Source organism: Callospermophilus lateralis, chromosome 13 (assembly GCF_048772815.1).
Source record: "Callospermophilus lateralis isolate mCalLat2 chromosome 13, mCalLat2.hap1, whole genome shotgun sequence".
NCBI classification, from domain to species: Eukaryota; Metazoa; Chordata; class Mammalia; order Rodentia; family Sciuridae; genus Callospermophilus; species Callospermophilus lateralis.
Window position 1 is genome coordinate 44,693,253 of NC_135317.1, and position 14,267 is coordinate 44,707,519.

Here is a 14,267-nt window from a genome sequence, read left to right on the forward strand (position 1 = left end):
TTTCATTTGTGATTCTTTCATCAGTAGTTCATTTCTTTTATTACTGAATAATATTACAATTTATGAATAACTTATCTATTCACCTACTCAGTGGCTTCTACTTTTTGAATTATGAGTAAAGCTGCCATAAACATTCATGTGCAGGGTTTTCTATGGACAGGGTTCTCAATTCAGTTGGGTAAAAATATCCAGCAGTATGATTTTGAATGTGACTGCTGGATTATATGTTTGTTAACTTTGTAAGAAACTCCCAAACTGTCTTCTAAAATAGCTATAGCATTTTGCCTTCCTCCCAGCAATTAATTGAGTTCTTATTGTTTCAGATCCTCACCATCATTTAATATTTTTATTATTTTTTTTTATATTAGCTATTTTCTTAATGTATAAGGTTAGGTCATTGTTATTTTAATTTGTAATTGGGTTATTTGGGTTCTTGTTGAATTTTCAGAATTCTTTGTACATTTTGATTATGAGTCTTTTATCAAATAGTGTTTTACAATACTTCTTAAGTCTGTCTTATTTCTCTTAACAGTGTCTTTTACAGAGCAGAAATTTTTAATTTTAATGAATTCCAAATTAACCTTTTTTTTTTTCTTTCATTGATTGCATTTTTTTTGTATTATATTTAAATATTTACCCCCAAACCCAAGGTCACCTATATTTTCTCTTTTGTTATTGTCTAAAAATTTTTTAGTTTTGTATTTACATTCAGGTCTGTGATCCATTCAGAGTTAAGTTTTTTTAACTTAAAGATATAATATTTGCATCAGGTTTCATTATTTTGTGTGTGGATGTGTGGTTATGGCACCATTTGTTTAAAAGACTATCTTTTGTTAGAGATCTTATTTACTATATTTGTGTGGGTCTGTTCCTGTGATCTCTCTGCTATTCCATTGACACAATTATCTTTTCTTTTGTCAATACTTTTGTCTCTTCCTCTTCATAGTTTTGCTTTCCAAAGTTTCAGTTACTTGCAGTAAACCATAATCTAAAAATATTAAGTAAAAATTTTCATAACTAAACTATAAGTTTTGAGTAACTTTTTACAGTATATAATTGTTATTTTACTGTTGTTGTCAGTCTCTTACTGTGCCCACTGTATAAATTAAAATTTGTCATAGGTATATATTTATAGGAAAAAAACTTGACACATACAAAGTTAAGTAATATCTGGTTTCAGGCATGTGTGGAACATCTTAAAATATATTTCCCTAGGAAAGGGAGACTACTGTACTATGTTGATTATTGAAGCTTTATAGTAAATCTTTAGTGTCAGTCTTTGTTCTTCTTTAGCATTCTGTTCATTATTCAGGATCTTTGACTCATAGATTTCAAAGTTAGTGTGTCAATATTCACAAACTAGCTTTCTGTGATTTTGATGGGAATACATTCTTTCACCAGTGTTTGGTGTTTCTATATGTAGATCTTCTACATATTATGTTAGACTTACACTTCAATATTATCTTGTTTTTTCTATTCCGTTAATGCTAATGAAAATGACATTGTATTTTTTAATTTCAAATTCTAGTTATTCATTGGTGATATATGGAAAACGGTTTATTTATACATCAACCCTGTATCCTGTAATCTTACTATAATGGCTTATTAGTTCCAGGAGTTTTTCTTGACATTCATATCATCAACAACCACAAAACCCAAAAAACGAAAAAATAATTTTTTTCTTCCTTTCCAAGTTCCACTAATAATTTTGTAATAAAATCTGTAAAAGTTACCATGGTTCCTCCTTATTAAGCTTAAAAGTCTTCCTTCCCTCCCTAAGCACCCTTATTAAGTTTTAAACTTAAGTTGCACATTAATGATTTTACAGAAGAGGTCCTGTGAAGAGGAAACACAGAAGTTGGAAGAGGCATAATGCATCAGTGTGTTTATGTTTATATTCTTTTTTTATGTTTTGTAGGCATAGATTAACATCATTTCAGGGTTCAAAGTAGGAAAAGAAAAAGTAAGCTCTTGTCCTTTATTAAAAGAGTAATTTTAAAAAATTGCAGACTTTCAAGTCTAATAGGAAAAACACATACTTGAATATTTTGGGCTTTAACTTTTTATTTCACTTTTATCTCACAGCAACCTGAGGGAACTGGCATGATAGATGAAGAGTTCACTGTTGCAAGACTGTACATTAGCAAAATGAAGTCAGAAGTAAAAACAATGGTGAAACGCTGCAAACAATTAGAAAGCACACAAACTGAGAGCAACAAAAAAATGGAAGAAAATGAAAAGGAGTTAGCAGCATGCCAGCTTCGTATCTCTCAGGTATGTGTGTTACAGAACAAAATTTATTTTTTAAACAAAGATATAAATTGTGCTTCTGTAACTAAATCAAATTGTCAGTAACTAAATCAAAAGCTTAATTTAGTCAAGTTGTTTACCTAATCTCACTATAGTATAATAACTTGAATGACTTAACTGGTTTATATTTGCCAATATGTATATACAATAAGTATATTTAAAGATATGACTGTTGTGACCATTGAAGACTAGAAGAATTTCAGAATGGGCAGGATTGCAGGGGACCAGTTTTCCAGTTTGGCTGCTGAGTAATGGAGTCATTCATCAAGACAGGAATTATTCACAGAGGGAAGTGGATGACATTAGATGGAGGTAGTGAGAAGAATATTATATTGCAGTCTTTCATTACTTTAGTTTACAACTGGCATAGCTATACAGGTAACCATTTAATGTTTTAAATCTGGTACCTGAACATTCTGGGGTGAAATACCTTCAGATCTATCATACATTTACATATATTAGTAAAACTTATTTCCTTGAAAATATTCATAACAAAATGTGTGCCTGAGATAGTTTTTCCACTTCATATCAATATATTTTTTTCTCAAAAGCATGAAGCCAAAATTAAGTCATTGACTGAATACCTTCAAAATGTGGAGCAAAAGAAAAGACAGCTGGAAGAATCTGTTGATTGTCTCAGTGAAGAATTAGTCCAGCTCCGAGCACAAGGTATTATCTTTCAATTAATTATCTATGAGTTATATCTATATTAATCCTTTCTTTCTTTAATGTAATTGTTGTATACTTATGAAGAAAATGGTAGGAATATGGATAACTTGGAATGATAAGCAAATCATAATACTTTAACATGACTTTAAAATATTTTTTAAATTGTGTTAGAATATATAAATGGCCAATCTAGGAATGTCCCACAAAATTATATATAGAGAGAGTATGTACTGTGCATGTATGTGTTTAAATTTTAATATAGGGATTTGAGAGACTATTTCATTTCCCTTCCATATTATCAGCACAATGGATATAACTAAGGGTACTAGTCAACATATCATTGAGCTTGGAGGACTGCTAAGAAAAATATAACACAACCCATTTGTTTCCTTGGCTTAGTGAGAAACTAGAAGGTTTGTTTCATTTTTTTTTCTTCCTTACCCAAACAGAAAAAGTCCATGAGATGGAAAAAGAGCACTTAAATAAGGTTCAGACTGCAAATGAAGTTAAGGCAAGTCTGATGTTACATTTGATTCTAATGGCTTTAATCCATCATTATTAATAGTTTTTGTTAGTCTCATTTTTAATATCTTTTTTTTTCTGAAAATGTTAGCAAGCTGTTGAACAACAAATCCAGAGTCACAGAGAAACTCATCAAAAACAAATCAGTAGTTTGAGAGATGAAGTTGAGGCAAAGGAAAAACTTATAACTGATCTTCAAGAGTAAGTATTATACTGTTTCTTTCTTAGAATAAATTAATTCATAAATGGTGGCTGTTTAAGCAGGATGGAATAATTAATTCCAACTGATAATCTTAGTAACCTATAGATTTTTTACTTGGAAAATAAGGAATTTTCACACTTATGAGTAAAACTTCTAAGTTCCTGGTCAAATTCTTGAAAATTTAGGTCATTTTATCTAAATATTCAGTAAGAAGACAAAAAAAAAAAAAAAAAACTAGGTTAAACTCATTATCACAAATAGATAATTTCTGAGTCATTTGAGAAAAGTCTTACCTGGGAATGGTGGGTTTTAAAATGCTAATGTTTCAGTAGAAATTGTCATCTCAGTTTATATAGAATATATTTTGCCTACTTCCATAACCAGATTCATATCCATAGACTCTATACATTAGAGGTTTGCAACCATTTAAGTAGGAACTGTAGGAGAGTGAAAAACAAAATGATGACAACTTTGGGACATGTGGGTGTTATATTAATGCGTAATGGAAGCAGGAATAGCGATTTCTTGAATAAAATCATTAAATCAAAATATGAAAAATATATGGCTCTAACTAGGCATGTCCCCTTCCTTTCTGCCCTCATGGGATAACAGAGGAGGCCTTGGATTTTTGAAGATTGTAATTATATAATTTTAGACTTCAAAAAATTGTGACAATGGCATTCAGAAAACTGAAATTGAGCTTATATTTCTTTTCTTTTGTCAGCCAAAACCAGAAAATGATGTTAGAGCAGGAACGTCTAAGAGTAGAACATGAGAAGCTGAAAGCCACAGATCAGGAAAAGAGCAGAAAATTACATGAACTTACGTGAGTAATTGTTTTCATTAAAATTTTGAAATAAAACTGTAGATGTTATGTAGATAATATCAGTCTTCTGAGTTGATTTATGTGTAAAAGCTTGCAATATGCCCTTGTACTTCAGTGAAAGCAATGTTATATTTCAGTATAGTCAAGATTTAGAGTCCTGTTATCAACCTACTTAGGATTTCTTTGTTGTCATATTACTTCAGGAGCCATTATAAAAATAAACCTAAAACATGACAGTAACATAGAAAATTTTAATATCTACCACAAAAACTGACATTTTGTCAAATTTGATTTTATTAAAGGAAAATTATTATTTTAACTGTATCTTTTCAAACAGGTTTTCACTGTTGACTTTTTCTCATTTACTGAGTTAATACTCAGTTTTCCAGAATCTGAGTAGATAAAAAACTTGTGGCTATAATTTTTCACGTATCTTGAGTTTCTAAGACAATTTACAATTAATTAGTGTTGAGATTGTTACACCATCAACCAGTTCAGAGAAGATTTTATAAATATTCTGGTGAATTACAGCCATAATTTTGCTAAGAATAATTTCAATTTAAAATGTTAATTTTGGACAGTTTATAATCTCTTTAATTACCAGTTAATCAGTATCATTTTGGTCAAGTAGCAGTATACTACATATGTGGCATATTTCAAAGTGAAAATTATCAATTTAAAAGAATATAAAGTTCTGGGCATGGTGACACATACCTGTAATCCCAGCAACTCTGGAGGCTGAGATAGGAGGATTGCAAGTTTGAAGCCCACCTCAGCAACTCAGTGAGTCCCCAAGCAACATAGGGAATCCCTATGTCAAAATAAAAAATAAGAAGGGTTAGGGATGGAGCACAATGGTAAAGCCCCTGGATCCAGTCCCCAATGATTGCTTCTCCCAGGTAAAAGGTTATAAAGCATAAAAATGTCTTTGGAAAATACAATATGGATAAACTTAAAGTATATTTCATTTATTTGGATTTAAGATCAGTTCTTTCACAAAATATTTTGATTGAGCTCTTGCATTAAATAAACTAGAATTTATAGAATCAAACTTGAAAAAATACATTCTTCTACTTGTAGTGTTATGCAAGATAGACGAGAACAAGCAAGACAAGACCTTAAGGGTTTGGAAGAGACTGTGGTAAGAAAAATGTAAAAATAAGTAGAATTGGGGAGGGGTGTGTGTGTGTGTGTGTGTGTGTGTGTGTGTGTGTGTTTTCCCTGAATTTAAAGACTAAATTCCAAAAATATTGTTATTCTTAATTCAAGGCAAAAGAACTTCAGACTTTACATAATCTGCGCAAGCTGTTTGTTCAGGACCTGGCTACCAGAGTTAAAAAGGTAATATAATAATGCTGAGGTGGTTATTTTTTATTCAACAGTGAAATGATTTCACATTGTCATATAAATGTTTGTGTAGATAGGCTTAGATTTTGGCGGGGATTTTAAATTTTTTCATAGTATTGATCAAACTTCTTTTCTCAGAGTGCCGAGATCGATTCTGATGACACCGGAGGGAGTGCTGCTCAAAAGCAAAAAATCTCCTTTCTTGAAAATAATCTTGAACAACTCACTAAAGTACACAAACAGGTAATAGTTTATTTTGTGGTAACAGATTTTAAGATTGAAATACAAGAATACAAAGTATTTTAATCTTTCAGAGTCGTAAGAAATTTTTTATACCCTGAGCTATTCCATCATTGTATTAAGTGATTATAAAAAAGAAACCACTAAAGACTGCCATATTAACAACCCTAATATCAGCCAAGGCCATTGAAAACATGTATTCTTATTTCCCCTGCAGGATTTTAGATCTGTCAGTTTTCTTTATTTCATTATAGTAATTTTTGGTAGGTGAGTATTTGTAGTTAAAATAGAATCATCATCCCCATTTTTGGTCTTTTTACATTTACTCTCCTGCTATCTTAAAAATGAGGCAGTCTTTTTTTTTTTTTTTTTTAAATAATTCTGTGGGGTTTTTTTCCTGATTTTTAAAATTATGGCTTGATAAATGATTTTAAATTACTATTAAAAAGTTGAACACACTCCATTTTTTTTAACTTTATTGCTATCTAGCACCAGAGTAAGATAAACTTATCTTCAGTACTTAACTAAGGGACACACTAAGTTTATACTTACTTGTGCTTTAATATCCTAAAAGGATATTCATTTCACCTTATGAACACTGAAGAAAGCACTACGCACGATCACTATGTGTACTTTATTGTTTTTGCCTAGTAGAAGAAAGAAACAATCCATTCTTCCCCCAAATTAAATGAAAGTATATCTTTGGGAGAAATATGTGTAAGTAGGTATGAATGTTTATAATGTTGCATGTTGCTGCTTAGATTCAATTAGCTAAATGGAAAAACCTTACAGAAAATGTAGTTTTACTTCGTAGCTAAAGAGAAATTTTGAAATTCTCTTATTTTCTTAAACTATTTTGTTAAAGCTAGAATCTGTATTTTGTTTATGTACCTTAGTTGGTACGGGATAATGCAGATCTTCGCTGTGAACTTCCTAAGTTAGAGAAACGACTTAGAGCTACAGCCGAGAGAGTGAAAGCTTTGGAGTCAGCACTGAAAGAAGCCAAAGAAAATGCATCTCGTGATCGTAAACGTTATCAGCAAGAAGTAGATCGCATAAAGGAAGCAGTCAGGTCAAAGAATATGGCCAGAAGAGGGCATTCTGCACAGATTGGTTAGTAGAACATACTGAAAACCTTTAAGCTATGAATACTTTGAAGTATAAATGCTTTTGTGTACTTGAACATGATCTGAAATTTTATGTCTTCTCATGGTAGTATTTGTCTTTTGTGTATAGCTCAACAGGGTGACACGTTTAGGAAGGAAAAGAGAAATTGAGAAATAACTACATAACTAGGACAAGTAGATAAATAAGTAGATATGCAAGCAAGAATGGTTAGGGATATGAGAAACTGTATAGATAAATATTATTAAAGCAAAAAGAAAATCACAAGAAAATAAGCCATCAGTGTTTATTTCATGTTTCAGAGTAATTACTGCCGCAGGAATAAGAGTTTTAAGGAGCTAAGGATTGTGTAAGTTCTGGAGAAAAGGATGTGTTCAGAAAGAGAGAAATCAAAAAAACAAAAAGGCAAAATATAGTGGGAATTCTTCAGAAGGAAAACAGTCACTGCAGTCATGTGTTAAGCCTTTTTCTAAGTCAGTTTTTGTGTTTCTTAATAGCTAAACCTATTCGTCCTGGGCAACATCCAGCAGCTTCTCCAACTCATCCAAGTGCAATTCGTGGAGGAGGGGCATTTGTTCAGAATAGTCAGCCAGTGGCTGTACGAGGAGGAGGAGGCAAACAAGTATAAACATTTACACATCTTCACAGGTTTGTAATTTATATCTGACTTTTGAAATCATAGCTGCACATGGAAGTGTTGAGCTATTGGTTGTTAAACAGACTTTTGGACTTTTTTTTTTTTTATATTACTGTCATTTTTTCCTTACATGATTATAGAAGGAACTTAGTATGGTTTCTTCCAGTCTTTTTTTTTAGTTTAGATCATACTATACAAATTTGACTTCTTACTGTTTTTAAACCTAACATTGGATCATTTGTAATAGTTCTTGGTATTCTCTCTAATGAGTATGCCATGGTTTATAATTATTCCCTTTTCTTGAAAATTTAATGAGATATAATAATTTTTTTCATATTTGTTATTTTCCAAAACTGAAATTTCTGTATATGATATTTGAAGTATGAAGCGTCCCTCATCTTTTAGATTATTTCCAGAAGATTGCTGAAAGTGCAATTATAAAATGTGAATATATTTAAGGCTTCCTAAAAAGATTGCATAAAATCAATGAGTCAGGCATACTGTTTGATTGCAGTTTTGGTAGCATTAAGTATTAATAGTTTTTAAGCTTCTAATTAAAATAGCCGGAAATAGCTTCTTAATGATCTATCAGTCCATTTATATTTTATTTTTTATGAGTTGTCTCTGTACTTTTTTCATTTATCTGTTGTAGGTGATTTATCTATCAGATTTCCAAGTTTTATTATTTTTTTAAATATCTTTATTTTGCTTATTTATTTATTTTTATGTGGTGCTGAGGATTGAACTGGGCCTCACATATGTGAGGCAAGTGCTCTGCCACTGAGCCACAACCCCAGCCCTACTTTTTTTTTTTTTTTTTTTTAATTATATAAGTACTATCTGTTCCCTGGAGAAAGATAAAAATTATCAAAATAGAAGAAAATATCCAAAGAAACTACCCAATAAATTAGATATATCTTTCAAGGGCTTTCTTTATACATTATGATCTTTTTTTTTCTTTTAAGTTGTAGATGGACACAATACCTTTATTTACTTTTTTTGAGGATTGAATCCAGTGCCTCACACCTGCAATACTAGATAATTTTATGGTTAACTGTTACTGTCCTGACAAATAATCAGGCCAATTTCTCTTAATCCAACTTGTTTTTGGCATTTTGCATAATGCTGTCCCTAAATTTGAGTAAAGAATAAAGCATTATACTGAAGGATTCACATTTCCAACAATTTAATATAAGATTTGACCATACAATATAAGGTTAAAAGACAATGATGTAATGAAAAGAGTGTGGACTTATGATTCCACATAAGTTTGAATCTGACTTTGTACTTTTTATAAACTTGAGCCAAATAATTTTTTAGGTTACTTTCCTTCTCATTTTGATTTTATAAAGAAATTCTTCAGCGTAAAAATAAATTACGGATTTATGATTTAATTATTTAATGAATCTAAAATAGTATTTTTTCAACATAGCCACAATGATACCGAATAAAATCATTTTTAATATTGTCTAATACCAATCTGTGTTAGGATTTTATTTATTTATTTATTTGTTTTTGTAAGGCTGAAGATTGAACTCAGAACCTTTTGCATGCTAGGCAAATGCTCTACCCCTGAGCTATGCCCCTAGTGCCTCTCTTTTTTTGTTTGTTTTATTGTCCTATACAGCTGATTTTTCTAGAATAGTGTATGATCCAAAACTGGATATGAATTTATCCAAATTTGTACTTGGTTTTATCCCTTACATCTCTATTAATTTAGAATAACTCCACTTCTTAATGACTCTGACTTACTAAAGGGACTAGGCCACTTAGATTATGAGTATACACTTCCTTCTGGATATGTCTGATTGTTTTGTATGTGTGTTTGCCTTGTTCCTCTGTGTATTGAAATGTATATCAAAAGTATTGGTTAGATTCAGTGTACACATTTCTGACTGGACTAAGTTATAGTTAAATAAATACAACTGATCCTTAACTCATGTGCAGCAGTTTAGCCCATGATAGAAATAGGTAACCCAGTTAAACCCAGTTTTAAAGACTTGAAAATTATAACAGCGGTATCATTGTTTATAGGTTTGTTTTATTGCTGTTCCAAAGGATAGTGGTTCTTTGTTTCTTTTACCAATCAATCTTCAACCACAATGGAAGAATAATGTAAGATGTACTTAGGTGATAAATTGTTGAAAGTTAAAAATTCTGCAGAGAAGATTTTAAGTTATTTTTAAAATATTAAGAAAAATATTTCAGCTGGGTGCGTTGGCACACCGTATAATCCCAGCAGCTCAGTAGGTTGAGGCTGAAGGATTACAAATTCAAAGCCAGCCTCAGCAAAAGTGAAGTGGTAAGCAAGGCAGTGAGACCCTGTCTCTAAATAGGGCTGGGGATATGGCTCAGTGTTGGAGTGTCCTGAGGTCAATCCCCAGTATCCCCCCCAAATTTCATTACTCAGAAGGCTAAGGCAGAAGGATTCACAAGTTCAAAGCCAGCCTCATTAACTTGGTGAGTCCCTAAGCAACTTAGGAAGACCCTGTCTCAAAAAAAAATTTTAAAGGGCAGGGGTTGTGGCTTAGTGATTGGGGGCCCCTGGGTTCAATCTCTGGTGCCCCAAAATAAGTTTTTTTAAACATTGTATTTATTTTGGGTCTTTATTTAAGATGGCAATGTTAATAATACTAATACCCTTAATTCTCAGTTTTACATGGTACATCTTATGTACCACACTTTGAACAGTTTTTAGCTAAATGCATAAATAGCGATTTAGTATGAAGATGGCTCCAGAGAACAACTACTATAATTGTTTATTTTACCCATCTCTTTTCCTGTCATTTTATGTTTTTGTTTATGCCTATCCCTCCATTCCTCTCTCCCCACATTTTTTTTTTAACAGCTACCATGTATGTGACATCTAGTTGCTGGTTAGTGGTCCTTGATTTAAGAATGTCACTAACCAGGCCAAGTGTGGTTCATGCATGTAATCCCTGCAACTCAGGAGGATCACAAGTTTGAGACTAGCCTCAGCAACTTATTAGCAAGAGTCAGTCTCAAAATAAAAAATGAAAAGGTCTGGGTGTGTAGCTCAGTGATAGATCGCCCCTAGTACTGGAAAAAAAAAACAGAGTGGACTAATGACTGTATATTGCTTTAAAAATTAGCCAACCTTCTAATTTCTAAACAAATATAGTTCAGTTAATTCCTAGCTCTACTGAGGAGGAAAAAACATAAAGGATTGAACTTTTTATTTTATTTTTTTAATATTTTTCAGATGTAGTTGGACATAATACCTTTATTTTGTTTATTTGTTTTTATGTGGTGCTGAGGATGGAACCCAGGGCCTCACACGTGCTATAAGCGAGCACTCTACTGCTGAGCAACAATCTCAGCCCCAAAGGATTGAACTTTTAAACATTGTTCTGTTCATAAACATTTCCACTTAAGAAATAAATTAAAGAAGAAATCAAATTATTTAATATTGCCATTTGTTTAAAAAGTGGTCAAAGCTATTGACTAAAATGTTCATAAACTGTTGGCATATTTTATTTCCTTCATGATTGTCTCAAACATGAGTTAAATTTTCCCTCTGTTTTCTCATTGTCAGGTGTTGAAAGTAATTGAAGTATGAAGAGGATATAGTATCAGTCATTCAGTGACTGTCACTTCTACCCCCTTGGGATTATAGAACTATAACTTTTTAAAATGTACAAATTATACCTGGCCTGTACAGCTGTTCCTACCTGCTCTTCTTGGAAACTCTGCTGCTTCCCAACACAACTAGAGTGCAATTTTGATGTCTTAGGAAGAGAAAATGACAGTTTACAACTGTGGCCCTATTTATTACACAGTTTGTCTTTTGTGTCTTAAAGTAGTCTTCATTGTGCCAAGCTAACTATACCTAGTAGGACTATGCTTTTTTGTATTTTCTTTTTTTAATGGATGTTTACTTTTGAGTCTCTGTTTAAGTTACCTAGTTGCTACTGCTTCCTGTTTTTCTTTTCCTATTACAATGTCTTCCTTTTTCTTTCTTTCTTTCTTTTTTTTTTTTTTTTAGGGAAAATTGAATCTTTAGATTAAATGTCTTACATTTTACCACTTCCAACACTACATGCCCACAAAATATATCAGGTCAGTACTGTATTTTAAAATCCCTTGAAGTGAAATCAGGGTTAAAATGATTTGTATTATCTCTGGTATTTGCTTCTGAAAATTGCTGTTTAAGCACTGAAACCTTACAACTGCCCTAACTGGGCATTTGAGATTGAGTGAGCACGGCTACTTGATTGTTATCTCCTGAAATGCTTGTTGCCCAGATATTGAATGGAAATATTTTACATATCAAAAGTAAAACTCAGATTAAGAGGGAGTTTGGAAAATTAATTCTATCTCCCATCCTCATTTATGCTTAACATAGCTTAACGGAATGAAAATACCCTGCTTCATTCTGATGAGCCTGCTAGCTAATATAAGAATTGGACAGGTATCAATTTGTCATCTTTCATATAGTGAAATGAATTAAGATACTATAAAATTAAGCAGTTTTATATTGTTAGCTATTGTATGGGCTGATCTAAATTTTTAGCCTACGAAAATTAAGGGGAAAATGTGAATAAGCAGGACAGATACGCAGTGAAGTTAAAGATGTGTAGGTAAATTTTAGTCACAGTCTCTAAAGGTGTTTTTAACCTGCTACACTAAGTCATACACTATAATTTATTTCTCGTTTAGTCTAGAAATAGTGAATTGTTTGTAAATCACTAATAATCCTCAAACAAATTACATTGTTGACTATAGCCCATAATTTTGTGCATATATATATATATATATACATATATATATATGTGTGTGTGTATATATATATAACTGTGTACCAATTTTTGCCACTTCTTCCTCAGATCATTATACTAAGTCAGCAGTTTATTTTAGGGAAGAGATTTCAATGTTTGCTTCACCATTGGTGGGGGGGTGACTACAACTACAACTACATTAGCAGAAGTTTGCAGTGAATGTAGAGAAACTGGAGAATTCTGTTATTAGGATCTGGCTGGCAGAATTAACTTTTTGAAAAAGTTTTATACACAGATATTTGTATTATTAAATTTGGAGCCATAGTCAGAAGACTCAGATCATAATTGGCTTATTTTTCTATTTCCTTAACTATTGTAATTTCCACTTTTATAATAATTTTGATTTGAAAGAAAAATTTATTTATTTATTTTTTTAACAGTCAAAAATCCTTGCTGTTGTAGTCTGCAGCCTTTAAAATGATTGTTGCTTTTAGGATTGATTAAAAGAAACACTCCATAAATTGAGATGAAATCTTGGGTGCAGTGAAATATAAGTACTATAGATAAGAAAGTACTACAAGCCTCTTTGTGGTGATAGTTTTCTAAATGGAGAGACATTTGGCTGCTTTCACATAGACATTTATATTTTGTTCTCAAGTGAAAACTTGCTTCTTTAGCAATATTCATAAAAAACAACTTTTTTTTTCTCTTGTCTGAATACAATAGTTTCTTGTAAGATGTATCATGGGTATGGTGCTGTGTAACAAACAATGAATTGTAATTAGCATGTGGTTCAGAATACACAGTGTTAGGTTTTTTAAATATCTTAATGGTTCTTTTCTATTTATAATTTCAAACTTCATAAAGTGTACCAGGAGTTTCATAAAAATTGTTTTCAGTGAACTGTTCTTTTTGCTATGGTAGGTCATTAAATATAGCATTTACTCTCACAAATTGAAATGTCTGACCATCTAGAATATTGACACTTATTTCAATTTGCAGTCCTTTTTTTTTTTTTTTTTTTGACTGGGTATATTAATGTTACTCTGAATGGTATTGAGTAATGGTTCAGAAGATAAACTCAATGAAATAAAAGTAATATTTATTCATGGTGATCGATTAAATTATTTGCTTAACTTAAGAAACTGACTACTGTGCATAACTCTTAATTTGTATGTGACTCTGAATTTGACATGAGGTGACAGAATAGAGTCTGAGTCTACCTGTGGAATATGTTGGTTTATTTTCAGTGCTTGAAAAACATGCAAAGATAATTGGTTTGGGAAGACACCATATAATTTTAAGTTAACCTGCATGCTGTAAATGTGTTTTATGTTTCAATAAAGAGGAAAATTTTTTTGAAATATTAATGACTTTTTATTGAAAACTATTGTAAGTATCAGGTTGATTTTACCTGAACTAATAGATGGCCCTCTGACCTGACAGAATAGTGACTGATTCATATAAATTTTGAGTCCTAATGTATTGCAGTCTTTTAAACAGCAGGTATTAAATATGTAGGCTGAAAAATTAAGAGCTAGAAATGAATTATCAGCCTCACCTATGTTCTTTTACTTTAGTTTTTCCTCGTTTAGTCTAGAAATAGTGAATTGTTTTGTTTTGTTTAGCTGAGTCTGTTGTTTTATCAAC

The 14,267-nt window shown here is 31.5% G+C and overlaps 1 protein-coding gene across 1 annotated transcript in view; it reads left to right on the top strand.

The window, feature by feature from the left end:
* Kif5b (kinesin family member 5B) overlaps positions 1 to 13,981 on the top strand; it is a 43,778-nt gene extending 29,797 nt beyond the window's left edge. Inside the window, exons 16-26 of the mRNA XM_076873041.1 lie at positions 2,086 to 2,274; positions 2,862 to 2,979; positions 3,429 to 3,490; positions 3,593 to 3,702; positions 4,428 to 4,529; positions 5,610 to 5,670; positions 5,799 to 5,870; positions 6,015 to 6,119; positions 7,013 to 7,229; positions 7,739 to 7,889; positions 11,435 to 13,981. Of these exons, the coding sequence (XP_076729156.1) occupies positions 2,086 to 2,274; positions 2,862 to 2,979; positions 3,429 to 3,490; positions 3,593 to 3,702; positions 4,428 to 4,529; positions 5,610 to 5,670; positions 5,799 to 5,870; positions 6,015 to 6,119; positions 7,013 to 7,229; positions 7,739 to 7,869 (1,167 nt within the window). The 3' untranslated portion in view covers positions 7,870 to 7,889; positions 11,435 to 13,981. The remainder of the gene's footprint in view (positions 1 to 2,085; positions 2,275 to 2,861; positions 2,980 to 3,428; positions 3,491 to 3,592; positions 3,703 to 4,427; positions 4,530 to 5,609; positions 5,671 to 5,798; positions 5,871 to 6,014; positions 6,120 to 7,012; positions 7,230 to 7,738; positions 7,890 to 11,434) is intronic.
* The last annotated feature ends 286 nt before the right edge of the window (positions 13,982 to 14,267 follow it).